Source organism: Orycteropus afer, unplaced genomic scaffold, assembly GCF_000298275.1.
Source record: "Orycteropus afer afer isolate SDZICR_OR568_19922 unplaced genomic scaffold, OryAfe1.0 scaffold00043, whole genome shotgun sequence".
Classification (NCBI taxonomy): Eukaryota; Metazoa; Chordata; class Mammalia; order Tubulidentata; family Orycteropodidae; genus Orycteropus; species Orycteropus afer.
In genome coordinates, this window is record NW_006921630.1 from 14,812,814 (window position 1) to 14,840,425 (window position 27,612).

Sequence of the window (27,612 nt, forward strand, 5' to 3'; positions counted from 1 at the left end):
TTTTTTAATGATTTTGAGTTCTGTTCTACATTTTTCTTCCACTGTATCCAGGATCTTCAATTCTGATCCTTTGCCAAGTGGTTGGCAGTGGTAGCCAGGCATGTGTCATTTTTCTGGTCTCAGGGTCGTATAGATTGAGGTTGTCATATAAGTTGAGGTTCCCATGGTCCACTAGTCCCTTGGAATATTTGTTTCATGTGTCTTTGATTTTTTTCACTCATCTTTGCTCCAGACAAAGGAGAGATCAATTGTTGCATCTTATATGGCCACTTACAAGATTTTAAGACCCCGGTCACTACTCACCAAAGTAGACATGGATGTAGAACACTGTTTTTGTGTAGTATGTTATGGCAATTGAGCTTGGTATCCCTCGCAACTATGTTCCTGAGCTCACATGTCCAACTACTCACTTCCTCAGGCTGGTTGGCTGTGGGTAAGAGGTTATCGTAACTTTGCCCCTTGTTAGCTCTATTATATAGACATTCGTACAGCCATACAAATATATGTGTAGAAATAAGGACATTCTTTTTTTTTTTTTCAAATTGTGATTTGTATGAAAGTGAAAGTTTGTAAAGTAAATTCATTTTCCATATAGCAGTTCATATTTTGTTTCATGACATTGATTGTACTGCCCACAGTGTAAAAACTCTCTTCCCATTTTCTCCCTGTGGTTACCTCTTCCCCTTGTCTTTCTTTTCTATGCATTCCTGCCCCCTGTGCATATTCTGCCCTTCTGTTCTCCCATGATTGATTGTTCTAAGGAGTGCATCTACCTGATGTAAATGTTCACCCTGTATGCTTGTCTGTTGTTTGGCTGGAAGCCTTGGGAGTGAGTTCAATTTTAAACCTGAAGGGTAACTAAGGACCATAATCTCAGGGGTCTTACCAGGCTATATCAGACCAGGAAATCTGGACTTTTTTATGATTTTGAGTTTTATTCCACATTGTTCTCCCAGTCTATCCAGGATCTCCTACATAGATACCCCTCTGAGTGGTTGACAGTGGTAGTTGGGCACCATCTAATTATTCAGGTCTCATGGTCATATAGGCTGAGGTTCGCATGGTCCACTAGTCCCTTGGACTAATTGTTTCCATGCGTCTTTGATTTTCTTTATTTTTCTCTGTTCTGGACGAAGAGAGACCCATTGTTGCAAGCTTTGAAGACCCAAGTTGTTACTCACCAAAGTAGCATGTAGAACAATGCTTTTGTGTAGTATATTGTGCCAATTGAGATTGATGTCCTCTGTGACCATGGTCCCAAGCCCACAGGTCCAACTACTCTCTGCCTCAGGGTGGTTGACTGTGGCTAAGAAGTTTTCATAAGTTTGCCACCTGTTCTAGTTATATGGACATTATTACAGCACATATAAATACATATGTAGAAATACCATCAGCCAGCCTTATTTGTTATTGTGCTGGTCACTCACTTTTGATATATTACATTTCCTTTCATCCAAATCAATATTTGTCTCTTACCTATCTACTGATCTACCCTCCATTCCCCTCCTATCCCTGGTAATGAACAAAGAAAGTTTCCTTCCATGTGTAATCTTTTTCTTGACTTTTTACATTAGTGGACTCATACAATATTTGTCCTTCTGTGATTGACTTACTTTATTCAGCATGTAGTTCACCAAGTTCATCCACTTATGAGGTGTTTGCTGGATTCTTTATTATTCGTTAGTATTGCACAGTATTCTGTTTTGTGTATATGCCATAGTTTGGATATCTGTTCATCCATTGGTGGGCACTTAGGTTGTTTCTGTCTCTTTGCTGTTGTGAATAGTGCTGCAGTGAACTTTGGTGTACATATACCTATTTGTGTCCCAGTTCTCAATTATTTAGGATATATACCTAGTAGTGGGATTGCTGGGTCAAATAGTATTTCTGTTTCCAATTTTCAAGGAAGTACCATACCGTTTTCTACAGTGATTGTATTATTTAACTATCCCACCAGCAGTGTATGAGACCCAATCTCTGCACACCTTGCCAGCATTTGTAATTTTCTGTGTTATTGAATTTTGCTGTGATTGCTGAAGGAGCTCTGGTGGCGTAGTGCCTAAGGCATTTGACTGCTAACCAGAAGGCTGGCTGTTCAAACCCACCAGCCGCTCCTTGGAAGTAAGGTTGGGCAATCTACTGCTGTGAAATGGTATGTCATTACTGTTTTGATTTGCATCTCTCTGTTGCCTGATGATCACAAACATTTCTTCATTTGTTTGTTGGCTGCTTGAAAATCTTCCTTGGTGAAGTGTCTGTTTATGTCTTCTGCCCTTTTTAAATTGGATTGGTTGTCTTTTTGATGTTGAGGTGTTAGAGTTTCCTATACATTTTAAAGATAGATCCCTTTAAAGATAAATCAGATATATCATAGCCAAATATTTTTTCTCAATCTGTAGGTTCTCTTTTTATTCTTTTGGAGAAGTCTTTTGAAGCATGTAAGAATTTAATTTTTAGGAAGTCCTAGTCATCATGTTTGTCTTCTGCTTTTGTGCATTTTTAGTTATATTTTATTGTCTGTTTATTCCATATAGGCCCTGAAAGTTTTCCCCTATATTTTCTTTGATGAACTTTGTGCTTTTAGGTTTTACAATTCAGTCTTTGATTCACCTTGAATTAGTTTTTGTGTATGGTGTGAAGTATCGATGTTGTTTCATTTTATGCAAATGGATATCCAGTTTCGCCAGCACCATTTGTTAGAGACTGTCTTGTCTGCATTTAATGGATTTCGGCTTTTTGCCAGAGATGAGCTGTCCTTATGTGGGTGGATCTATTTCTGGGTTCTTAATTCTGTTTTGCTGGTCCATATGTCTACCATTGTACCAATACCAGGCTGTTTTGACTCCCATGGCTAAAAAGTAGGTTTTGAGATTTGGGAGTGTGAAATCTACTTTGTTCTTCTGCAGTAGTGCTTTGCTTATCCTAGATTTCTTTCTTTTCCATATAAAATCAGTGATTGGGTTTTCCATGTCCTTATAGAATGCTCATAGAATCTGGATTAGGATTGCACTGAATCTATAGATTGGTTTGAGTAGTGTCTTGGCTCTTTAGTGCTGCTATATCAGAAATACCACAAGTGGATTGATGTAACAAATAGGAATTTATTTTTTTATAGTTTAGGAGGCTAAAAGTCTGAATTCAGACTGCCAGCTCTAGGGGTTGGGTGAAGGCCCCTTGACCTGGGGCTTCAGCTCTGCCTCTTGTTCCAGGCCCACTGGAGCTGGAGGCATCTCCTAACTCATGTAGCTGAGGGTGATTAGCCCAAGGTCAGCATGTAAAATGGAATGGTCTTAAGATCAGCAAGTAACATGGCAGGCCACTGGCTCAAGTCCAGACACTGGAGATAAAGACTTGGTGAAATGCAGGATCCAAATGTGCTGAAAAGCTTGACTTTTCTTAAACCTTCTCTGTATATACTGGAAGTAAGCCAAAACCTGTAGGAAACTCTCCTTCAACTACTTAGCTGCTAGCAGCAGATTCCACCATGCAGATGATTACAATCTTATCATGAGGAATAACTACATCCAGCTGCCAAACTGCTCAAAACCATGGCTTAGCCAAGGTGACACCCAACCTCACTACCACAGGTAGTATTGACATTTTCACAATGTTCAGTCTTCCTATCCATGAGCTTAGTATGTTCTTCCCATTTATGTAGATCTCTTCTAATTTCTTTTGGTAATGTTTTGTACTTGTCTTTGTATAGGCCTTTTGTGTTCCTGGTAAAATTTATCTTAAGTGTATTATCTTTTTAGTAGTTATTGTAAATGGTGTTGTTTGTCCTATTTCCTTTTCAGAGATATCTTTGTTGATATGGAGGAATCCAACTGATTTTTGTATGTTGATTTTGTGTCCTGCCACTATGCTGAATCTTTCAATTAGTTCTAGTAGGTTTCTTGCTGAGTTTCTGGGGTTTTCTTTGTATAGGATAACATTATCTGCAAATAGAGACAGTTTTACTTCTGCCTTACCAATTTGGATGCCTTTTATCTCCCTTTCTTGACTTATTGCCCTGGCTAAGACCTCCACTACACTGTTGAATAGAAGTAGTAATAGAGGCCATCCTTGTCTGGCTTCCCTGCACAAGAATGCAATGAGTCCCTCTTCATTGATAACAATGTTGCTTGTTGGTTTTGTGTATGTGCTTTTCATTATTTTGAGGAATTTCCTTTCTGTTTCTATTTTGCTGAGAATTTTTATCATGAATGCAAGCAAAAACTAAACTCACTGCCGTTGAATCAGTTCCAAGTCATAGTAATCCCCATTAGGTTTCTGAGGCTGTAACTTTTTTTTTTTTTTTAAATTGTGATTTGGGTGAAAGTTTACAGAGCAAATTCACTTTCCATACAGCAGCTCACATACACTTTGTCTCATGACATTGACTGCCATTTACCACACTGCAACAGCTTCCCTCCCACGTCCTCCTGATAGTTACCTCTTCCCTGTGTCCTTCCCCCCATGCACTCCTCCCCCGAGCTGTCTCCCTGTGCACACACAGCCCTTCTATTCTCCCATAATGGAACTCTCCAAGGAGTGTATCTGCCTAATATAAATGTTCACCTCATAGGCCTGTCTTTTGTTTGGCTGGAAGCCACAGGAGTGGGGGTTCAATTCCAGACCTGAAGGGCAGCTAGGGGCCATAGTCTCAGTGGTTCCACCAGGCTCTATAAGACCAGCACACCTGGCCCCCCACCTTTTTTTTAAATGGTTTTGAGTTTTGTTCCACATTGTTCTCCCACTCTGTCCAGGATCTCCTACGTAGATCCCCCACTGAATGGTTGACAGTGGTAGCTGGGCACCATCTAGTTCTTCTGGTCTCATAGTCGTATAGGCTGAGGATCGTGTGGTGTACCAGTCACTTGGATTAATTGTTTCCATGAATCTTTGGTTTTCTTCATTCTTTTTTGCTTTGGATGAGGAGAGACCCATCATTGCATCTAGATGGCTGCTTGCAACCTTTTAAGATTCCAGTTGCTACTTGCCAAAGTAGGATGTGGAGCAATGTTTTGGGTAGTATGCTATGCCAGTTGAGCTTGATGTCCCCTGTGACTATGGTCTCAAGCCCTCAGGTCTAACTGCTTCCTCCCTTGGGTAGCTGGCTGTGGCCAAGAAGTGACAAAAACCTTGTCTCTTGTCAGCTCTACTATATACCTGAGAATTCTTACAGAACATAGAGATACACTTGTAGAAACATTGTCTGCCAACCCTATGCATGGTCTTGGGCACACTCCTCCCTGCATAGACATACCTAATAGTTCAGCCTGTCTGTGTCCATCTATCCACCCGTATATCCGTGTTTGCCTTCGCTGACAACGCAGTACTGTATGTACAAAAGGGTTCATCTTTTTGTCTGTACCTCCCATGCACCTCTCTCTGTCTTCTTCCTCAGTGCCACCCTGTTTATCACTCACATTTAGTACATTGCCCTTCTCTGCACCCAAATCAATACTTTTCTCTACCTATCTGTGTTCCCTCCCCTCCCCTCCCACCTCTGGTAACCAACAAAGTTTCCTTCCAAATATAAACCTTTCCTTGACTTTTTACAATAACAGACTAATACAATATTTGTCCTTCTGTGATAGACTTGGGAGCTCTGGTGGTGTAGTGCCTAAGGCATTTGACTGCTAACCAGAAGGCTGGCAGTTCAAACCCATCAGCCACTCCTTGGATGGAAGGTTGGGCAATCTACTTCCATAGTAATACTGCCTTGGAAACCCAAGGAGGGGTCGCTATGAGTCGGATCCGACTTGACAGCAGTGAGTTTGGTTTTTTTGGAGTGATTGACTTATTTCACTCAGCATAATGTCCTCCAAATTCATCTACTTTATGTGATGTTTTGCAGATTCTGTGCTATTCTTTAAGGTTGTATAGCATTGCATTGTGTGTATGTGTCATAGTTTGGTCATCCATTCTTCAGTTGATGGACACCTAGGTTGTTTACATCTTTTGGCTATTGTAAATAGTGCTGCGATGAACATGGGTGTGCATATATCTGTTCTTGTGCTGGCTCTCACTTCTTTAGGATATATACCTAGTAATGGAATGGCTGAGTCAAATGGTATTTCTAATTCCAGCTTTTAAGGAATCACCATACTACTTTCCACAGTGATTGTATCATTTGACAGTCCCACTACCGTGTATGAGAGTCTCTATCTCTCTGCATCCTCACCAGCATTTGTTATTTTCTGTGAGGCTGCAACTTTTTACGGAAGTAGATTACCCTCTCTTCCTTCTGTGGATCGGCTGGTGTGTTTGAACCACTGACCTTCAAGTTAGCAGCCAAGGGCCTTATCCACTATGCTACCAGAGCTCCTTTTTATCAGGAATGGGTATTGGATGTTATCAAATGCTTTTTCTGCAACAATTAATATGATTATGTAGTTCTTTTCCTTTATATTACTTATGTGATGGATTATGTTGATTGTTTTTCTAATGTTTAACCATCCTTGCGTACCTGGTATCAGTCCCACTTGGTCATGATGTATTAGTTTTTTGATAGGTTGTTAGAGTCTACTGGCTAGGATTTTTTTTTAAGATTTTTACATCTGTATTCATGAGGGATATTGATAAGAACTTTTCCTTTCTAGTAGTGTCTTTGCCTGGTTTTGGTCTCAGGGTTATGCTTGTTTCATAAAATGAACTTGGCAGTAATTCAACCTTTTCTATATTCTGGAATAACTTGAGTAACACTGGTGTCAGCTCTTTTCTGGATGCTTGGTAGAATTCTCCAATGAAGCCATCTAGGCCAGGACTTTTTTTGTTGCCACTTTTTTTTTAATGACCTGCTCAATTTCTTTTTTTATTATGGGTCTGTTCAAATTTTCTACCTTTGTGTGAGTTAGTTTAGGTAGGTCATGTGTTTCTAGAAATCTGTCCATTTCTTCTAGATTTTCAAATTTGTTGGAGTAAGGAAGATGGGGCAATCTACTTCCATAGTGATACTGCCTCGGCAACCCAAGGAGGGGTTGCTAAGAGTCAGGGACGACTCGACGGCACATAACAACAACAACAACAACAACATAGTTCTTTATAGTATCCTTATGTTGATCTTTTCATTTTGGTTAGTTCTATTGTGACATTGTGCATTTCATTTGCTATTTGTAGTATTTGCATCTAATTTTCCTTTTCCTTTGTAAAATTTGCTGGTGGTTTGTCGATTTTATTAATGTTTTCATAAAGCAACTTCTGGTCTTTTTGATTCTTTCTATTGTTTTTGTGTTTCACTTATTTCTGCTCGAATCTTTATTATTTCTTTTCTTCTGGTGACTGTAGGCTTTTTTTTTTTTTTTGCTGTTCTTCTTCTGGTTTTGAAGATGTTGGCTTTAGGTATCAATTTTGGCTCTTTCTTCTTTTTAGATGTGTGCATTTATTGGCATAAATTTCCCTTTGATCACTGGTTTTGCTGTGTCCCAAAGATTTTGGTATGTTGTGTTTTCATTCTTCTTTGATTCTAGGAATTTTTAAATTTCATTTTTATTTTTTCTGTTACCTGGTAGTTTTTAAGGAGGATGTCATTCAGCTTCCATGTATTTACTTTTCTAGTTCCTGTTCTCAAGAGGAATGGTTTCAGTCTCTCTCCATTGAGGGTAATATTGGCTGTTGGTTTTGCATAAATGCCTTTTATTATGTTGAGGAATGTCCCTTCTATTCCTATTTTGCTGAGAGTTTTGATCAGAAATGGGTGTTGGATTTTATCAAATGCCTTTTCTGCATCAATTGATATGATCATGTGGTTCTTCTCCTTTGTTTTATTTATGTGGTGGATGACATTGATTGTTTCTCTAATGTTGAACCATCCCTGCATACCTGGTATGAACCCCACTTGGTCATGATGAATGATTTTCTTGATATGTTGTTGGAGTCTATTGGCTAGGATTTTGTTGAAGATTTTTGCATCTATATTCATGAGGGATATTGGTCTGTAATTTTCCTTTTGGGTGATGTCTTTTCCCGGTTTTGGTATTAAGGTTATGCTTGCTTCATAAAATGAGTTAGGGAGGATTCCATCCTTTTCTATGTTTTGGAATACTTTGAGTAGAATCGGTATCACTTCTTCTCTGAATGTTTTATAGAATTCTCCAGTGAAACCGTCTGGGCCAGGACTTTTTTTAGTTGGTACCATGTATTTACTTTTATTTCCATCATCTTTCTATTGTTGATTTTTAATTTTATAGCACTATGATGTGAGATGTTTTGCAGTATTTCAGTGTTTTTAAATTTATTGAGGTTTGCTTTGTATCTTAACAAATGGTCTATTCTGGAAGATGTTCCGTGTGCACTAGAAAAGAATGTATGTTGTGCTGTTGTTGGGTGAATTGCTCTATATATGTCTGTAAAGTGAAGTTGGTTGATTGTATTGTTTAGTTCTTTTTTGTCTTTGTTGAGTTTTTTTAATTGTTCTTCATTGAAAGTGGTATATTAAAGTCTCCTACTATTACTGTGGAGTCATATATTTAACTTTTCAATTTTGTTAAAGTCTGATTTATGTATTTTTTACTTCTTTTACTGAGTGCATAGATATTTTTTATGATTATGTCCTCTTGTTCAGTTGATCCTGTAATCATTATAATGTCCTTCCTTGTCTTTTATGGTGGTTTTTGTCTTAAAATCTCTTTTATCAGAAATTCATATTGCCACTCCTCCTCGTTTTTGATTGTCATTTAGTTGATATATTTTTTCCAACCTTTGATTTTTTTTGTGTGTGTATTTATGTCTTGTGTGGTGAGTCTCTTGTAGATAGCATATTGATGGATCATTTTTTCTTATCCATTCTTTAACTGTCTATCTCTTGATTGGTGCATTTAATCCATTTACATTCAGTGTAATTATCAACACATATGAATTTATTCCTGTCATTTTGTTTTTTATGTGTTATTTTTATGGTGTTGCTGATTTTTTTGTTCCCTGTAATTTTCTGTGTGGTTGGTGGATTTAAAATGCCAGCCTTTTGATTAGCAGCTGAATGCTTTTAATCACTGTGCCACCACAACTCCATTTGAAATGAGAAAAGAAATGAGAATCTACTTAGTTTATGAGACTGACATGCTGCCTATTGTGCTAAGGAGGCAACTGAGAATTGACTTATTTTGAAGGTCTGCTTTAAAGCAGGCTCTGGGTAAGGTGGTTCACATAGCTTATTTTGTTAATCATCACACACACAAAAAAAGTCCAAAAAGAATATGTATATTTAATATTTCTATTATTATAGATGAGTAAACTGATACCCAAAATAGTTAAATAATTTGTTCCCCTAAGGTTTCAGAAGAAATCCTGGTGGTGCAGTGTTTGAGGCATTTGGCTGCTAACCAAAAAAGGTCAGCAGTTTGAACCCACTAGTTGCTCTGTGGAATAAAGGTGAGGAAGTCTGCTTCCCTAAAGAATTACAGATTTGGAAACCCAATGCGAGTCGCTATGAGTTGGAATCGACTCAGTGGCAGTTGAATTTGGTTTGGTTTTGAAGGCTACAGAGGTAATAAGAGAAGAACTGTTCTTAAAGCCATCTATATGTTTATAACTCAGTTTTCTTTTACCATGCTGGTTCAGATTTTTGTAAAAACTTTTTCATTCCACAAACACATCTCATCTTGAATGAACTAATTACTTTCTTCCCATTATTAATCTGAGAGAAAATAGCAAAAATATTTTCCTGTAATTCTTCGACAATTTAGATGCAGATCATAGAAGAGCTTCATGCTGCACGTGTGGGAAAAAGTGTGGATTTACCTGTGGTTCCACCTTCTGGAGAGTTAATGAGTATGGAAATTGACTTGGTAGAAGATAACATACATTCCTCTGCTGGTATTTCTTATATTTATTCTTTATGTGCTCCTATACTTGCTTAATAATTAATGTACCAATATTTTTTATAATATTTAGATGAAAAATGTTAAATTATGTTGTTTTAGCAATAGGAATCAGGTATGTTTTATTTCTTATCATTTGTTTTATATATCTCAAGTATAAGACATTTGCATATGATTTTCTCTTTCTATTCTTACCAAGGGACGATAGTTAGAATTAGGAGTTATCTTTTATTTTTTCATGTAATCTTAACTTTTAACAATTTTAACTACATAAAACACTTATCAAAAAAATAATACAAATTGCTCAAGGTATTATTTTCATGAACTTCTTTTGTCTATATAGTCAATTTTCAACATCTTAACTTGGTGAAGATAATGATAGAGCTTATTTAAAATCCATTATACTATTCTCAGTTGTATTTCTAAAAATAGTAATTTACTTTACATCTACATTGTAGTTTTTTAAAAAGCTTGAATAGTTTTTGCTGTTTATTGTGTTACAGTAAAATACTTTGAGTTACAAAAATACTAGCCTTTTAATTCCTGTAATTTGACTGGATTACATTGCCTGCCCTGAACAGTCCTCTGTTTCTTCACAAATAAATAACAGCATGTGAATTATTTTTTTCCCAGTTTTAAGTAACACCTAACTAAATTTTTTTTTCATATTCTGAGCTGAATAATAAAAGTGGCTTACTGACAGTGTAGTAAATTTCTGATTTTTATTAAAGTTACTTAATTTTCTTACTAATCATTTTTAAAGAAGACAGCCAAAATTCCAAATAAATGACTTTCAGGGAAGTTGAGGAATTCTACAAGCTTAATTCCCAGGCTTAAAGGAGAATACTTTTTTAGAATGGCTTAACTCTGCCTTTAAAGCTAAAAATTCATTTCATTTTCTAAACTGAGTTCCTTGGAAATAGAGATTATGTCTTAATTTATTTTTGTGCCTTTAATACCTGTATTAAGTTGGGATACATGCTTAGAAATACCTACATACTTAGAAATACATACCTACAAATGTAATGGAGTTGAATTTAATTTTATTTCTACTGAGAAAAATCAAACATTTGATGACTATGAGGTATATTACATTTTTTAATTTACTAAGTTCTTCCATATGCATGAACTTACCTAATTCTTTGTTAAGTAACAATGTTGATGTTATTTTGTGTTTTCTTTGTTTTATCCATATTTGTCTTTTCAATTATACTTCACTCAAACTATATTAAAATTAGCTTATAATTCCTAAGTGTATAGCTACTCAACGATTCTTGACAAGTCTTAGAAATGTCGTGGTTGGGCAAATCAGCTTATGATTTAAAATCCACCCATTAGCAATTCATAATATTCTACTGGTAAATAATTAAACACTGATTATAGTTCTTTCTCTCAAGAATTCGAGTAAAAGCAATTTTCTTTTCATTGTCTAAAGGACTTTCTTTAAAGGATTATAAAAAGTTCTATAATTTGAAAATGTTAGTTAATATGTCCGTCATTGAGTACAGTAAAACCTTTGAGAGCTGGAACCTTTGTAAGGTAGAAACGTGACAGAGAAGGAAAGCTGAAATATTTTCCACTGAGTAAGTGATAAAAAAGGGATAAGAATGTACCCTGTCAAAGACAGAAAACTGGTGAGACCCAGAAAAACAAAGCAGTCCAATCAGGTTCCACAGGTTTCACTGTATCATGAATGATGATTGAATACTAAAATCATAACTTTGTTCTTTTTCTTTAGTGAATACTGCTTCAGACAAAATGCTTCTAACTGTTATTGACACAAATATTCTAATGAATCATCTCAAGTTTGTTAGAATTTTAAAGACAACAGAAATACCAGGTATTTACAAAATATATTTACTGATTATGATTTTTTTATTTGCGCTGTTATTTTATCTTAAGAGTAATGTGGTATTCACAACTGCATATGCTATTAAGCATATAGATATTAAGCATCATCAGTTTAAATAAACTAAAAGCTTTCATAGGTTAACCCACCAATCTACTTGCTCTTCTTTGAACTCCAGCAGTATTTATTTTTATGACATTCTTTCAGCCACTCCTCAGAAGGAAGGTTGGGCAATCTACTTGCATAGTGATATCACCTTGGAAGCCCAAGGGAGGGCGGGTCACTATGAGTCAGATCGGACTTGATGGCAGTGGTTTGTTTTTTTTTTTAAAAATAACTTTTTTATTGTGATTTGGGTGAAAGTTTACAGAGCAAATTCATTTTCCATTCAACAGTTATACACATTTTGTTTTGTGACATTGATTGTAATCTTCACAATATAATAGTTCTCTTCCTTCTACTTCTCTGTGGTTATCCCTTCCCTATGGCCTTCCCTCTTATGCATTCCTGCCTTCCAAACTTCCTCCCTGCATAAATGATACCCTTGTGATCTCCCAAGGTTGGTTGTTCTAAGCAGTGCACCACCCTGGTATAAGGCTTGTCTGTTTGACTGAAAGTTAAACCATGAAGAATGAGTTTGATTCCAGGCCAAAAGAGTGATTAGGGGCCATAGTATTAAGCATTTCACAGTCTGTATCAGACCAGTAAACTTGGTCTTTTTTACGATTTTGAGTTTTGTTCCATAATTTTCTCCCACTCTATCCAGGATCTACAATTTTGATCCCTTTCTGAGTGGATGGCAGAGGTAGCCAGGTACCATCTAGTTCTTTCTGGTCTCATTTATACCTTGTTTTTAATTTCTGTTTTTTATGTATTGTTTCTCTATTTACATTGTGAATTTCTTTAAAGGTAGGGACTATGTGCTTTTTTAAAAAAAAAAAAAAAACAAACTCTTTAGTTTCCCTACAGCAGTTCAATTTAGTAGCTTGATAAATACTTGTTGACTTCATTTTTTAGGCTTTGACAGATTTGTTTTGATAATTCCCTGGATTGTTATACAAGAACTAGATCGTATGAAGGCAGGAAAACTACTAAAACATGCCCAGCATAAAGCTATACCTGCAGTTCATTTCATCAATGACAGTCTCAAAAATCAAGATAAAAAGCTATGGGGTCAATCAATACAACTTGCATCTCAAAAATTTTGTAAGTATTGTTCTCTTAGGATGATTCCTGATCAATTAGACATATTTGGGTGCTGACAGTTAATGGAGGGGAATCTTGCAAAGCTATTTAAAATTTTGTAACCATTGAAATGTAAAATGGCAGGGCATGATGATAGAATAGAATGATATTCTGTTAGGTTAAATATGGGGGCCTTTGATTTTTATTTTCCTGCTTCTCCTATACTTTATTGGGCTATATCTCTAATTTGCAGATAGTGAGTACATAGTTCTATATGTATAGTTCTGTATACTTCTGTATAATTGTCCATACTACAGTGCTTTGGATTCTTTGTTTTTTTTTAAATGGCATTGTTTAGTGATGAGGCCAGTAAGGATCTAGGTTTCTATTCTGTCACTTCATGCAGTTAATATGCTGTAGAGGCAGACATTGTTCATTCTGTAGTTTGACAGAATTTGTAGTAGGGAGTTGTCTTTATAATAAAGGCCCATAGATTTTCCTCTGATTTTATTATTTTTATATTAGTTTAAGTCATTCTCTGATTTCTCTAGGCCTAGAACCTTATTATGTAGTTCTTTATATAAAGTCACCATTGAGTTGATTCCAACTCATGGAGACCTCAGGTATATCAGAGTAGAACTGTGCTTCTTAGAATTTTCAGTGGCTGATTTTACAGTAGATTGCCAGGTATTCTTCTGAGGTGTCTCTGGGTGGACTTGAGTCTCCAGCCTTTCAGTTAGTAGCTAAGTGCGTTAACCATTTGCACCACCCAGGGACTTCATGCTTATGTAGCTTATTGAGAAAAAAGATCTATGTATAAGGGAATATATTATTGTCTCTGATAATACATATGTTTAGATTTATTTCATTCTTTTAAAAGAATCTGTTTCTTCCCAATTCAGAATTATTTACCATGTGCATTTACAATATTTTAAATACCATGGCTTTATGCTGTCCACTGTACCCATACTCACAATAATATCTGGAAGAATTCATCTTAATATGAATCTAACCATGATCATGATATTAACCCTGATAAAGGATTTTGGCACAGTTGTTTAGTCTTCTAAGTTTTTTAAGAGAAAGGGCCTCTATTGTGTATTTGTTCATTCATTCATTTCTTTTTTTTTTTTCCTTCTCAATTTTTTTTTTTATTGTGATTTGGGTGAAGATTTACAGAGCAAATTCACTTTCCATACAGCAGTTCACATATACTTTGTCTCACATTCATTCATTTCTATAACAAATATTTATTAGCTTCTATTATGTTGCAAAGGAGCTCTGGTGGTGCAGTGGTTAAAAAATTCGGCTATAACCCAAAGGGTCAGCAGTTTGCACCCACCAGCTGTTCCACGGGAGAAAGATGAGGCAGTCTACTCCTGTAAAGATTACAGTGTTAGAAACCCTATGGGCAGTTCTACTCTGCCCTAAAGGATTGCTATAAGTCAGAATCAACTCGATGGCAGTGGTTTTTTTTTATTTTTAAAAAATATATTCCTGGTCCCTGAATGGCACAAATGGTTTACATTCAACTGCTAACCTACAGGTTGGTGGTTTAAACCATCCAGTACATCACAGAAGAAAGACCTAGCAGTCTGCCAGGGACCACCCAGATTACAGCCAGGAATACCCTATGGAGCAGTTCTGCTCTAACATACAGCATCTCCTTGAGTCAGAATCAACTTGATGGCAATGAATTTGGTTTTTGGATTTTTAGTATGTTCCAAATAAAATGCTAGTGAATTTTGGGTAGGAATTGAGCCTGATAATTTAAGAGCTTTTTTTTTCTTCAAAAAATGTAATATTTTATTGTATTTTTGGTGAAAGTTTACACAGCAAATTAGATTTCCACTTGATAATTTCTACACTAATTGTTCAGTGACATCAGTTTCATTTATCACAGTGTGTCAATATTCTTTTTCATTGTGTTGAGTTTTTTCCCTTTTCAGTACTTTGGTTTCCCTACCTCCTTCCCTCTCATCTTTGCTTTTGAGTAATTATTGACCTTTTGGTCTGATATTGGTGGTTTTTAAGTAGGGCACTGATCTTATAGGTAATATCTTTCTTTTGTGTGCCACTCTATTTCGCTAAAAGCCTATCTTAGGGTACTGGCTTTGTTTTAGGTGCAAAGAGTATCTTGGGGTGACAGTCTCAGGGAGTCCTCTATTCTTTACTGTTCTAGTTTATCTCCCCCACTCCCCTTCCCCCAAGAGTCTCAGTTCTGTTCCATATTTTCATCCCATTCTATCTGGGACCAACTATTATGACCTCAGTCAGAACAGTCAGTGGTGATAGCCAGGCATTGTCTTACTACTTCTTTTGGTCTCAGGGTAGATGAAGTTGTGGCTCCTGTAGACTTGTTTCTTCGCTGAGTTTTTGGTTACCTTCTACTTTTTTACTCCTGGCAAGTGAGACCCATAGTTAGTTATAGATGGCTGTTTGCAAGCTTTTTAAGACCCAGACGGTACTTACTTCACTAGGATGCAGATCTTGACTTTTGTGAACTATGTTAATGTCAATTGACTGAGTTGTCCCTCAAGACTGTGGTCCTAAGCCATCAAACCTAGAACTCTAATGTTGGAAGGTGTTTGATTATGTTTGAGGAGTATTTGTACTTGTGTCTCAGAAATATTTGTTGAATGACTAAATATGAATATTTTTTCAGTTTTAGATGTGTCCTAGGAAGAACTTGGAGGACATTATGCTGAGTGAAATAAGTCAATTCAGAAGGACAAACATTGTATTAGTTCACTATTGTGAAAAGTCAAGGAAAGGTTTATATATGGAAGGAAACTTTGTTTTTTGGTTACCAGGCATGGGGAGGGAGCACTGCTAGAAGGGAAATGTGAGTGATCAACATAATAATAACACTAAGGAAAAGGAAGACACAGAGAGGTACACAAGAGGTATAGACAACAAAGATAAATCCTTTTACATATATAATACCACATTATCAGTGATAACAACCATTAATCTATGGGTAAATAGATGGGTAGACAGGCTGAATGATCAGGTATGTCTAGGCAAAAGGTCATATATCTATGACCATATATAAGATTGGCAGACAATATTTCTACATATGTATTTGTATGTACTGTAAAATGTCCATATATATAAACTAGAGCTAACAAGGGGCAAAGTCAGTACAACTTCTTAGTCACAGCCAACCATCCTGAGGGAGCGAATATTTGGACCTGTGGGCTCAGGACTATGGTTGCAGGGGACATCATTTGGCTCAATTGGCATAACATACTACACAGAAACATTGTTCCTTACCCTACTTTGGTGAGTAGCAACTGGGGGCTTTAAAAGCTTGCAAGCAGCCATCTAGATGCAACAATGGGTCTCTTCTCATCCAGAGCAAAGAAGAATGAAAAAAACCAAAAATGTACAGAAACAGTTGGTCCAAGGGACTAGTGCACCATGCAAACCTCATCCTATATATGACCATGAGATCAGAAGAACTAGATGGTGCCCAGCTATCCCTGTCAACTACTTGGAAAAGGATTAGTGCAAGAGATCGTAGATAGAGTGGGAGAACAGTGTGGAACAAAACTCAAATTCAAGGCTGGTTTGATAGAGTCTGGTGACACTCCTTAAACTGTGGCCTTGGCTTGGAATTGAACTCATTCCTGTGGCTTCCAGCCAAACAGTAGTCAGGCAGATAGGGTGAACATTTACATCAGGTAGATACACTCCTTAGAATGATCAATCATGGGAGAATGGAAGGATAGTATTTGCACAGGGAGATAGCTCAAGGGGCAGAAATGCATAGGCAAGAAGGACATAGGGAAGAGATAACTACTGGGAGGAAGTAGAAAGAGAGCAAAGAAACAAAACAAAAAACCGAATTATGCTCTTTATAAATATTTATCAGTAGAATGAATTAGTTTTCTGATTTGAATGATTAGAGGACTGAATTAAGTAGTATGTATGGGCTAAAACATGAGGAGAAAATGTAAACTGGGAATAGAGTTAAGGCTCATTGCCTAGTATGCCTTGAATTTCTCTTCCATCTCCAAAGATTCTTATCCAGAAGTAATTCTAGGGCTTGGTCCAGGAATCTGGATTATTAGTGAATATCCTAAGTAATTCTGATGCAAATAGTATAAGGATCAGCGATAAAGGTTCTCTTAGGCCATATTTCTATACATTGCATTATTTTCACAAAAATGGAACTTTCACTATGTGCTGTAAGGCTTGAAAAGTACCATAGGACACCTTTCATAAAGAAAATATCTGTCAGCCACTGATGAATGTTTGTTAGAATTTTTTTTAAATTGTGAGTAGGATGGAAGTTTACAGAGCAAATTTTTCATACAGCACTACATACACGTACACATTTTGTTTCATGACATTGACTGCAATTCCCCACAATGGAACAGCTCTAGAAATTACTTTTTATGTTCTCTTCCTAGAGCCCATATCGCCCTCTTCTGTACAACTCTAAATCGTATTGCTCTAGAGGATAAGGAAGAGCAGGCATAAGAAACTGGTGGTTTTGCTAGTGGTATAGTTGCTCATTACAGAGGTAATTTTAAGCTGATGTAATTATATAATTTATTTATAATCTCTGGGTGAGTGAACTGGGACAAGAATTGGAACTTTTGGATTCTAGTCTGACATTTAATGATAACATTTTTTTCTTTGTGTTTATTAACAAGCATATACTGTTTCATTTTAGAAGTAAACTAGACACTTCATTAAATCTGCAATTATATGTTACATAAATTCTAGATCCTTAGTTTTCAAGGCATTCTTTTCACTGTGTCTTATTTTCCTCTTTTTATTTAAAAAGTATTCTTTCTTTTAGATATTTTTGATTTGTACATATAATCCAGATTCTAGTTAGTATGGTACTCAGATTCTTGTTGTTTGTTAACAGTTGCTTTTGCTAAATTTACAGATGGATTAAGTGATGAGAACAATGATGATCGAGTATTAAAATGCTGCCTTCAATACCAGGAATTATTCCCTTGTTCTCTTGTTATTCTGTGCACGTGAGTTTCATAGTCATTTCATTCTTTTTTGTTTTTGGTAGTAACAGTATATGCTAAAGAGTTTTTAAAAATCATATTGTATCTACTATGCCAAGGATCAAACATACATGTATTTTCTAAATCTGCTAGTGAGCATATTCAATTGTATCTGGTAGTCTTATGGATGAGCTATAGAGGAATGAAATCTAGATGTCAAATAGATGAAGCTAAAGCTTTAGTTCACATAATTAGAAAACTTTTGAAAAAGCAGGGGAAGTCAATTTGATATCCCAATAAAATAGTTCAGAAGTCAAAACCTGACAAGAAGTCTTTGGTCATTTGGTAAAATGTTTATTTATTTGTTCTTTTGAAAGGGGTAATGGTTTATGTTACAGTCATATTGTAGGTGCTTGTTATGAATTACACTGCCTGGATTCCAGTCTTGGCTCTACCATTTACCAGCTTTGTAACCTTGGACAAGTTGCTTAACTTAATTTCCTCATGGGGCAAAAAATAGTAATACCTGGTTCATGAAGACATTATGAGTATTAAATCAGATAATATATGTAAAGACTTAGAATAGTACATACTGTATGCTAAGAATTCAGTAAGACTTCCTCTTTCTGCCTTCTTTTCCTCCATTCCTCATTAATATTTTCACAACTTAGTTCTAAGGCAAACTCATGTAATACCAAGTACAATTTTATTTATCATGTGTGAAAAAAGGCTTTGAAAATTCAGAGAAGAGCAATTTCAATTTGTAGTTTTACTTTGAATTTTCTTCTCTGCAAAATGGAGTTTTTATAGTTTCATGATCATGCCAAAATTCATTATGGGTAATGGGAAGGCTGTAGAACATGAATAGCGCTAGGATTTTTCTTATAAGAGAGCTTGTTTGATATTATAATTTTAGCTGTCTTAAAAGATAATGATGTTCTTCATAGAAAAGGATGGAGTGCTACTGGACTCATTCTATAAAGCAAGCGTAACCCTGATACCAAAACCAGGTAAAGACATCACTAGAAAGGAAATTACTGACCAATATGTCTCATAAACATTGATACAAACATGCTAAAAAAAAAATCCTAGCCAGTACTCCAACAATGTATCAAAAAAATAATACATCATGACCAAGTGGGATTCATACCAGGTGTGCAAGGATGGTTCATCATTAGAAAAACATTCAACATAATCTATCACATAAATAGAACAAAGGGAAAAAACCAGATGATCATAACAATTGGTGCAGAGAAGGCATTTGACAAAATCCAGCATCCATTCTCAATAAAAATGCTCAGCAAAATAGGAAGAGAAGGGAAATTCCTTAATATAATGAAGGGCCATATATACAAACCAACAGCCAATATCATTCTCACTGGAGAGACTGAAGACATTTCCCTTGCAAATGGGAACCACATAAGGATGCCCTTTATCTCTACTCTTATTCAATATTGTATTGGAAGTCCTAGGCAGAGCAAAAGGTATCCATATTGGCAAAGAAGAAGTAAAACTATCTCTGTTTGCAAATGATATGATCTTGTACATAGAAAATCCTAGAGACTCAACAAGAAAACTATTGGAACTAATAGAAGACTTCAGCACAGTGGCAGGGGACAAGATCAAAATATAAAAATCAATAGGATTCCTCTACATTAATGAAAAGAACTCTGAAAAGAAAATCAGGAAAACAAGACCATTTTTAATAGTCACCCAAAAGATGAAGTGTACTTAGGAATAAATCTAATCAGAGACATGAAATACCTATGCAAAGAAAATTACATAATACTACTACAAGAAACCAAAAGAGATCTACATAAATGGAAGAATATACCATGCTCATAGATAGGAAGACTTTACATTGTAGAAATGACAGTACTACCCAAGGCAATCTACAGACGTAATACAAGCCTAATCCAAATTCCATCATCATTCTTTAAAGAGATGGAAAAGCTATTACTAGTTTTATATGGAAAGGAAAGAAACCTCAGACAAGCAAAACACTACTAACAAAGTAGGTGGCTTCACACTCCTTGATCTCAGAACTTACTATATAGCCACAACAGTCAAAACAGCCTGATATTGGTACAATGGCAGACCCATCAACCAGTGGAACAGAATTGAGAACCCATAAGTAAATCCACCCACCTATAGACAGCTTACCTTTGACAAAAGACCAAAACTCATTAAATGGGGAAGTGATAGTCTCTTCAGCATTGGTGCTGGCAGAACTGGACATCTGTTCGCAGAAAAATGAGACAGCATTCTTATCTCACACCGTATATAAAAACTAAATCAAGATCAAAGATCTAAATGTAAAACTCGAAACAATAAAAATCATAAAAAAAAAAAGGGAGGGAACAAACTTAGGGCCCCTAGTGCATGGCATAAATATACTATTGAACATAACTAAAAATGCATAAACAACAGAAGACAAACTAGATGACTGGGACCTCCTAAAAATTAAGCATTTATGTGCATCAAAAGACTTTGTCAAAAGAGTAAAAAGAGAACTTAAAAAAAAAAAACCAAAAACCAAACTCACTGCCATGGAGTCAATTCTGACTCATAGTGACCCCCATTGGGTTTCCAAGGTGGTAAATCTTATTTTTTTTTAATTATTATTTTTATTTTAAGAGCTTGTTTTACATTCAATGTCATGCATACATTTAGTTTCATTCCCCATTCGCCATGTCCGTCCCTCTGAGGTGGTAAATCTTTACAGGAGTAGGTTGCTGGTCTTCCTTCAGTAGAGTGACTGGTGGGTTTGAACCGCCAACCTTCTGGTTAGCAGTCAAATGCCTTAGGCACTAAACGACTGGAAACTTCATAAAAAGAGAACTTACAGACTGATAACAATTTTTGGTAATGATATATCAAACAAGGGACTAATCTCCTAAATTTATAGAAAACTTCAACAACTTGACAGCAAAAAGACAAGCAGTCCTAGTAAAAAATGGGCATAGGACATGAACAGACACTTCCTCAAAGAAGACATTCAGGCGTCTAACAAACATGAAGAAATGCTCATGATCATTAGCCATTAGAGAGATGTAACTCAGAACAACAATGAGATATCTTATCCCAGCATTAATAGCAAAGTAAAAAAAAAAAAAAAAAAAACCTGAATGCTGGTGAGGGTGTGGAGAGATTGGAACATTCATTCACTGCTGATGGGATTGTAAAATGGTACAGCAACTGTGAAAAGCACTGAGATACTTTTTTAGAAGTTGGAAATAGAAATACCATACAATTCAGCAATCCCACTACTAGGTATATATATCCTAGAGAAAGAAAAGTGGTGATATGAACAGTTACATGCACATCCATGTTCATCACAGCATTATTCACAGTAGCAAAAAGATGGAAACAACCTGAGTGCCCATTAACGGATGAATGGATAAACAAACTATGCTACATACATACAATTGAGTACCATGTAACATTAAAGAGTGATGATGAATCTGCAAAATATGTGGATGAGCCCAGAGGACATTATACTGAGTGAAATGAGTCAATCACAAAGGGACAGTTAATTGTATGAGACCATTATGTAAAAAGTTAAAGTGTTACACACAGAAAGAATTATTTTTTGAAGTTTACCAGGAGTGAGAGGGAAAAGGGGGGAAAATCATCAACTAGAGGGTAGACATGTATTAACTTGGGTGAAGGGAAAAGTAGTATATAATAAAGGGGAGGTCAGCATAAAATGATCAAGGCAGTGGAAGAGATAGGGAGGAGCACAAGAGTTAAAGGCAACAAAAGTGAATACTATTACATACATAGTCCTGCAATTATAGTAATAATAATTTACAAGTGGATACAGAGACACTCAATCTGAACAGGGGTGGGAAAGTGAATGGGACTACACCCATGAATATATAGGTTTGACAGAGACTATCTCTACTTACATATTTTTAAATGCTGTAAATATACCTATGAATGTAGTAGAGCATATAAGCAACAAAGTTATGAAAACGTCTCAGTCATAACCAAACACCTTGAGGGAGTGAGTCACTGGGTTTGGAGGCTCAGGACCATAATCTTGGGGCACACTAAGCTCAATTGGCATAACATAGTCTACAAAGACAATGTTCTACATCCTACTTTGAGTAGTGACTGGGGTCTTAGAACTTGTAAGCAGCCATCTAAGGTGCAGCTATTGGTCTGTCACCATCTGGAGCAAAGAAGAGTGAAGAAAATCAAAGGTGCAGGAAACAATTAGTCCAAAGAACTAATGGAGCATGTGAACCCCAGCCTCCACCACCTGAGACCAGAAAACCTAGATAAACTCAAAAATCACACACACACACACACAAAGACCAGGCTTATTGGTGCCACTCCTCGGAAGGAAGGTTGGGCAATCTACTTCCGTAGTGATACTGCCTTTGAAACCCAAGGAGGGGTCACTATGAGTAAGATCCAACTCCATGGCAGTGGTTGCATTTGGTTTGCGTTATTGGTCTGATGAAGATTGGTGGAACCCACGAGACTATGACACTTAGACACCCTTCAAGTTAGGAACTGAACTTAATAACCGCATGACTCAATTGTCAGTCAAATGGTAGACATGCCTAATAAGGTGAACAGTAATATCAAGAGGCTATGCATTCATTGAAACAGTCAAGCATATGAGATCAAGAGGGACAGCATTTGCCCAGGGATGATGTTGTTGTTGTTATGTGCTGTTGAGTCGGACCTGACTCATAGCGACCCCTCCTTGGGTTTCTGAGGCAGTATCACTACAGAAGTAGATTGCCCCATCTTCCTTCCAAGGAGTGGCTGGTGGGTTGGAACTGCTAGCCTTCTGGTTAGCAGTCAAGTGCCTTTGGCACTACACTACCAGAGCTCCCGGCCCAGGGATAGAACTAGGAAAGCAGGAGGTAATGAGAAGGAAGGACAGCGAAGGAGTGGGTGAGGAGGAAGTGAAAAGAGTGCTGTTACAATGTGGGGATTGTAGTAAATGTCACAAAACAGAATATGTATGGATTGTTGAATGGAAAACCAATTTGCTCTGTAAACTTTCACCCAAATCACAGTTTAAAAAAAAAAAGATACAATGTTCTTAAAAGAAAATAAATGGCGACTACACACGTGGACCTCATCAGATGAGATACACAGGAATCAAATCAGCTACCTCTGTGGAAGGAGAAAATGGAGAAGTTCAATATTATCAGTCAAAACAACACCAAGGGTTGACTGTGGAACAATCAGTTGCTTGTTTGCAAGTTCAAATTGAAGCTGAAGGAAACGAAAACAAGTTCATGAAAGAAAAAAAAAATCTTGTATATGCCACCTGAATTTAGAGACTATCTTAAGAATATGTTTGATGCATTAAACATTAATGACTGAAGAGCAGATGAATTGTAGGATGACATCAAGGGCATCATATATGAAGAAAACAAAAGGTTGCTAAAGACAGGAAAGAAAGCAAAAACCAAAATGTATTTCAGAAGAGACTCTGAAACTTGCTCTTGAATAGAGTAGCTAAAACAAGTGGAAGAAATGATGAAGTAAAAGAGTTGAATAGAAGATTTCAAAGGGTGATTCAAGAAGACAAAGTAAAGTATTACAATGAAATATGCAAAGACTTGAAGTAAACCAAAAAGGAAGAACGTATTTAGTTTTTCTCAAGCTGAAAGAACTGAAGAAAAAATTCAGGCCTCGAATTGCAACATTGAAGGATTCTGTGGGCAAAAAGTGGTCTTTGTATTCTTTTGCCATACTTACTCAATCTGTATGCTGAGCAAATAATACGAGAAGTTGGACTATATGAAGAAGTAGTCAGCATTAGAATTGGAGGAAGACGCATTAACAATTTGTGATATGCAGATGACATAGCCTTACTTGCTGAAAGTGAAGGTGACTTGAAGAAGAAGCACTTACTAATGAAGATCAAAGACTACAGTCTATAGTATGGAATACACCTCAACATAAAGAAAACAAAAATCCTCACAACTGGGCCAATAAGCAAAATCACGGTAAATGGAGAAAAGATTGAAATTGTCAAGGATTTCATTTTACTTGGATTCACAATCAGTGCCCATGGAAGCAGCACTCAGGAAATCCGATGATGTATTGTGCTGGGCAAATCTACTGCAGAAAGATCTCTTTAAAAGTATTAAAGAACAAAGATGTCACTTTGAAGACAGATGTGCCTGACCCAAGCCATGTTATTTTCAATATTCTCATATGCTCATGAAAGCTGGAAAATAGATAAGGAAGACCAAAGAAGAACTGATGCCTTTGATTTGTGGTGTTGGTGAGGAACTGAAAATACCATGGACTGCCAGAAGTACGAACAGATCTGTGTTGTATGAAGTATAGCAAGAATACTTCTTAGAAGCAAGAAAGGCAAAACTTCATCCCATGGGCTTTGGTCATGTTATTAGAAAGGACCAGTCTGTGGAGAAGGATATCATGCTGGTTAAACTAGAGGGTTAGTGAAAAAGGGGGATACCCTCAACAAGATGGACTGATGCAGTGGCTGTAACAATGGACTCAAGCATAGTAAAGATTGTGAGGATCAAGCAGTATTTCATTCTGTTGTATGTAGGGTCACTATGAGGTGGAGGGGACTTGATGGCACCTAACAACAACAATAGCATGGGCAAAAAAATGGAGTCACGCAGGAAGCATCAAAAGAAGATGAAGGAAATATACAGAGTCACTGTATCAAAAAGAAATGGTGAGTGTTCAGCCATTTCAGGAGGTAGCATATGAGCAAGAACTGATGGTATTGAAGGAAGAAATCCAAGCTCCACTGAAGACATTGGTGAAAAACAAAGCCTCCAGGAATGGACAGAATACCAGTTGCGATGTTTCAACAAACGGATGCAACACTGGAAGTGCTCACTCATCTATGCCATGAAATTGGCGTAGATAAGCTAGGTAGGTAGCTACCTAGCTTACCAACTAGAAGTAATCATTTTTGCCCATTCCAAAGAAAGGTGATCCAATAGAATGCAGAAAATATTAAATATATTATTAATATTACATACAAATAAAATTTTGCTGAATATTGATACTATCAAATATACTGTGAACTGCCAGAAGAGTGAACAAATCTGTCTTAAAAGAAGTTCAGCCAGAATGCTCCTTAGAAACGAAGATGAAGAGACTTCCTTTCAAGTGTTTGGTCATGTTGACAGGAGGGACCGGTTCCCAAAGAACGACATCATGCTGGGTAAAGTGGAGGGTCAGTGAAAAAGAGGAAGACCCTCAATGAGATGGATAGACACAGTGGCTGCAGCAGTGGGCTCAAGCATAGCAATGATTGTGAGGATGACGCAGGATGAGGCAGTGTTTCATTCTGTTGTGCATGAGGTCCCTGTGAGTTGGAACTGACTTAATTGTGCCTAACAACAACATTAAAGAAAATACTGGAGATTCATCTGTATATGTTTTAAATTACTTTTTGATCTAGAACATAATTTATTATCTTAGAGTTGGCTGAAAACAAATAAAATTAGTAATACATAAACCATTTTTAATTTGAGATAAACTGAATTTGTGAGATGTCACATAATTTGCTGTTTTTTTTGTTCAATTTTGAAAATTAAATTGGCAATACTTAACAATTCTCCATTATTTCTGCAGTCACTGTTTAAGATTAACAGATGTAACTAAATTTTTTTTTAATTGCATTTTAAGTGAAAGTACACAGCAGATTAAGTTCCCATTTAACAATTTTTATATAAATTGTTCCATGGCATTGGTTACAATTTTCACAATGTGAGAGTATTCTCATTTCTGTTCTGTTTGTTTTGTTTCCATTGATCTCACTTCCTTTCCCTTCTCATCTTTGCTTTTGCATAAATGTTCACTGCTTGGGCTTATATGGTTGATTGTATAAGAGAGAATAGTATTCATGGGTACTGTTGTTTATTTTATAAGCCAACCTATTATTTGGCTGAAAGGTGACCTCCAGGAGTAGAATCATTGCCAAATTCAAAAGTTATCTCAGGGCAGTAATCATGTGGGTTCTTTTTGTCTCCATTGGTCTGGTAAGTCCATGGCCTTTTTTAGGAATTTGAATTTTGTTCTACATTTTTCTCCTGTTCTATCTGGGATATTCAATAGTGTCTCTTGTCACAATAGTTGGTAGTGGTAGCTGGGCACCGTCTAGTTTTTCTGGTCTCAGGTTAGAAGAGCCTGTGGTTTGTGTGGGCCATTTTGTCTTCCAGTAGATGTCACATTTCTTAATGAAATGAACATTGATAGCCAAACCTTACTTTTAATTTTTCTATTGTCACATTCCAGGTGAACCTGTTTTTCCCCCTCTAAATGGAACAACAACATATACTGTGTATCGTTCAAAGTACTCTACATTTACGACCCTAAGTATTTGCCTGCAACCCCCAAATTATATTGTCTAGTCCATATTTCTCTTCTGAGCTGAAGACCAGTATATTTAGGGACTTGTTTGACATCTTTACTTGGATGTTTCATAGACACTTGAATGCTATCATCTTCAAAAGTGAACTCTTAATTTTCCCTTAAACTTGATTGTTCTCCATCTCAGTATGAGGTGCCACCTTCTACCCATTTGCTAAAGCTAGGAGTCATTTTTAATACTTGACTTCCCCTTATAGTGTATATACAGTAAATTAATGAGTCCAGGTGATTCTATCTCCAAAGCAATTTGTATGGCCTTCTTAATCTTTGCTCTCATAATCTTACATCAAGCCACATCATCTTTTGCCGAACTTCCACTCTAGGACAAATATACTCTCTACTTCCACACTTAATTCTTCTTCACCTATAATTGAAAAAACTAGACTGGTGATTTTTTTATTTTTAAACTTTTGAAAACTTTTCATTGGGAATTTCAGTAATACTCAATATGAACAGAAGAATTAATAAAACCTTCAGCACCAAGGTACAATAATTAGCAAGATTCTTACCCTTTAATTTGGTTATTTTTATACAGTTCTTTGTATTTTGAGGAAAAATGTACATACATCGAAATTCACAAATCTTAATTGTATAGTGTCGATGAATGGATACACCTGTGTAGCCTATATCCTTCTCAGTATGTCAGACACTTCCATTTCCTCAGAAAGTACTTTTGTTCCCTTTGTGCTTTTTTAGTTTCTTAATCGTAGAAGCTTAGATCATTGATTTGAGACTACTGTACATTTTTCTCTAAGCACTGCTTTACTTGTATCCTGCAAATTTTGGTATGTTGTATTTTGATTTTCATTCAGTATACTTTATAATTTCCTTTGTGAATTCCTCTTTGATCTATGTGTTATTTAGATGTTTATTACTTAATTGCACATATTTGCAAATTATCCAGATACCTTTCTGTTACTGATTTGTAGTTTAATTCCTTTATGGCCCAAGGACATACCTTATATGATTTCTATGCCTTTAAATTTGCTAAAATTTGTTCTGTGGCCTACAATATGGTCAGTTTGTCTTGGTGAATGTCTACTGTCCACTTGAAAAGAAAGTATATTCTGCTGTTGGTGGTGGAGAACTCCATAAATTTCACTTAGGTCAAGGCAGTTAATAGTGTCATTTAGGTCTTCTGTATCTTTACAGACTTTCTCTCTAATTATTCTATCGTTATTGAGAGAAGAGTGCTGAAATAAATACCCAGCTGCAATTGTGGATTTAACTATTTCTTATTTCAGTTCTATCTGTTTTACAATCTAATCTGGATTGTTTAGAATAGTTTCTTTGGGAAATTGACCCATTTTCCTTATATAATAGCCTGCTTTGTACCTGATAGCATTCCTAGTTCTGAAGTCTCCTTTTTGTGGTATTCATTTAGTTACTCTGGCTTTCCTTT

General features: G+C 36.3%; 1 protein-coding gene across 1 annotated transcript in view; it reads left to right on the top strand.

Moving 5' to 3' along the window:
- Window positions 1-27,612, top strand: part of SWT1 (SWT1 RNA endoribonuclease homolog) — a 188,509-nt gene that overhangs the window by 63,345 nt on the left and 97,552 nt on the right. Inside the window, exons 7-10 of the mRNA XM_007937682.2 lie at window positions 9,669-9,798; window positions 11,542-11,643; window positions 12,670-12,858; window positions 17,744-17,837. Of these exons, the coding sequence (XP_007935873.2) occupies window positions 9,669-9,798; window positions 11,542-11,643; window positions 12,670-12,858; window positions 17,744-17,837 (515 nt within the window). The remainder of the gene's footprint in view (window positions 1-9,668; window positions 9,799-11,541; window positions 11,644-12,669; window positions 12,859-17,743; window positions 17,838-27,612) is intronic.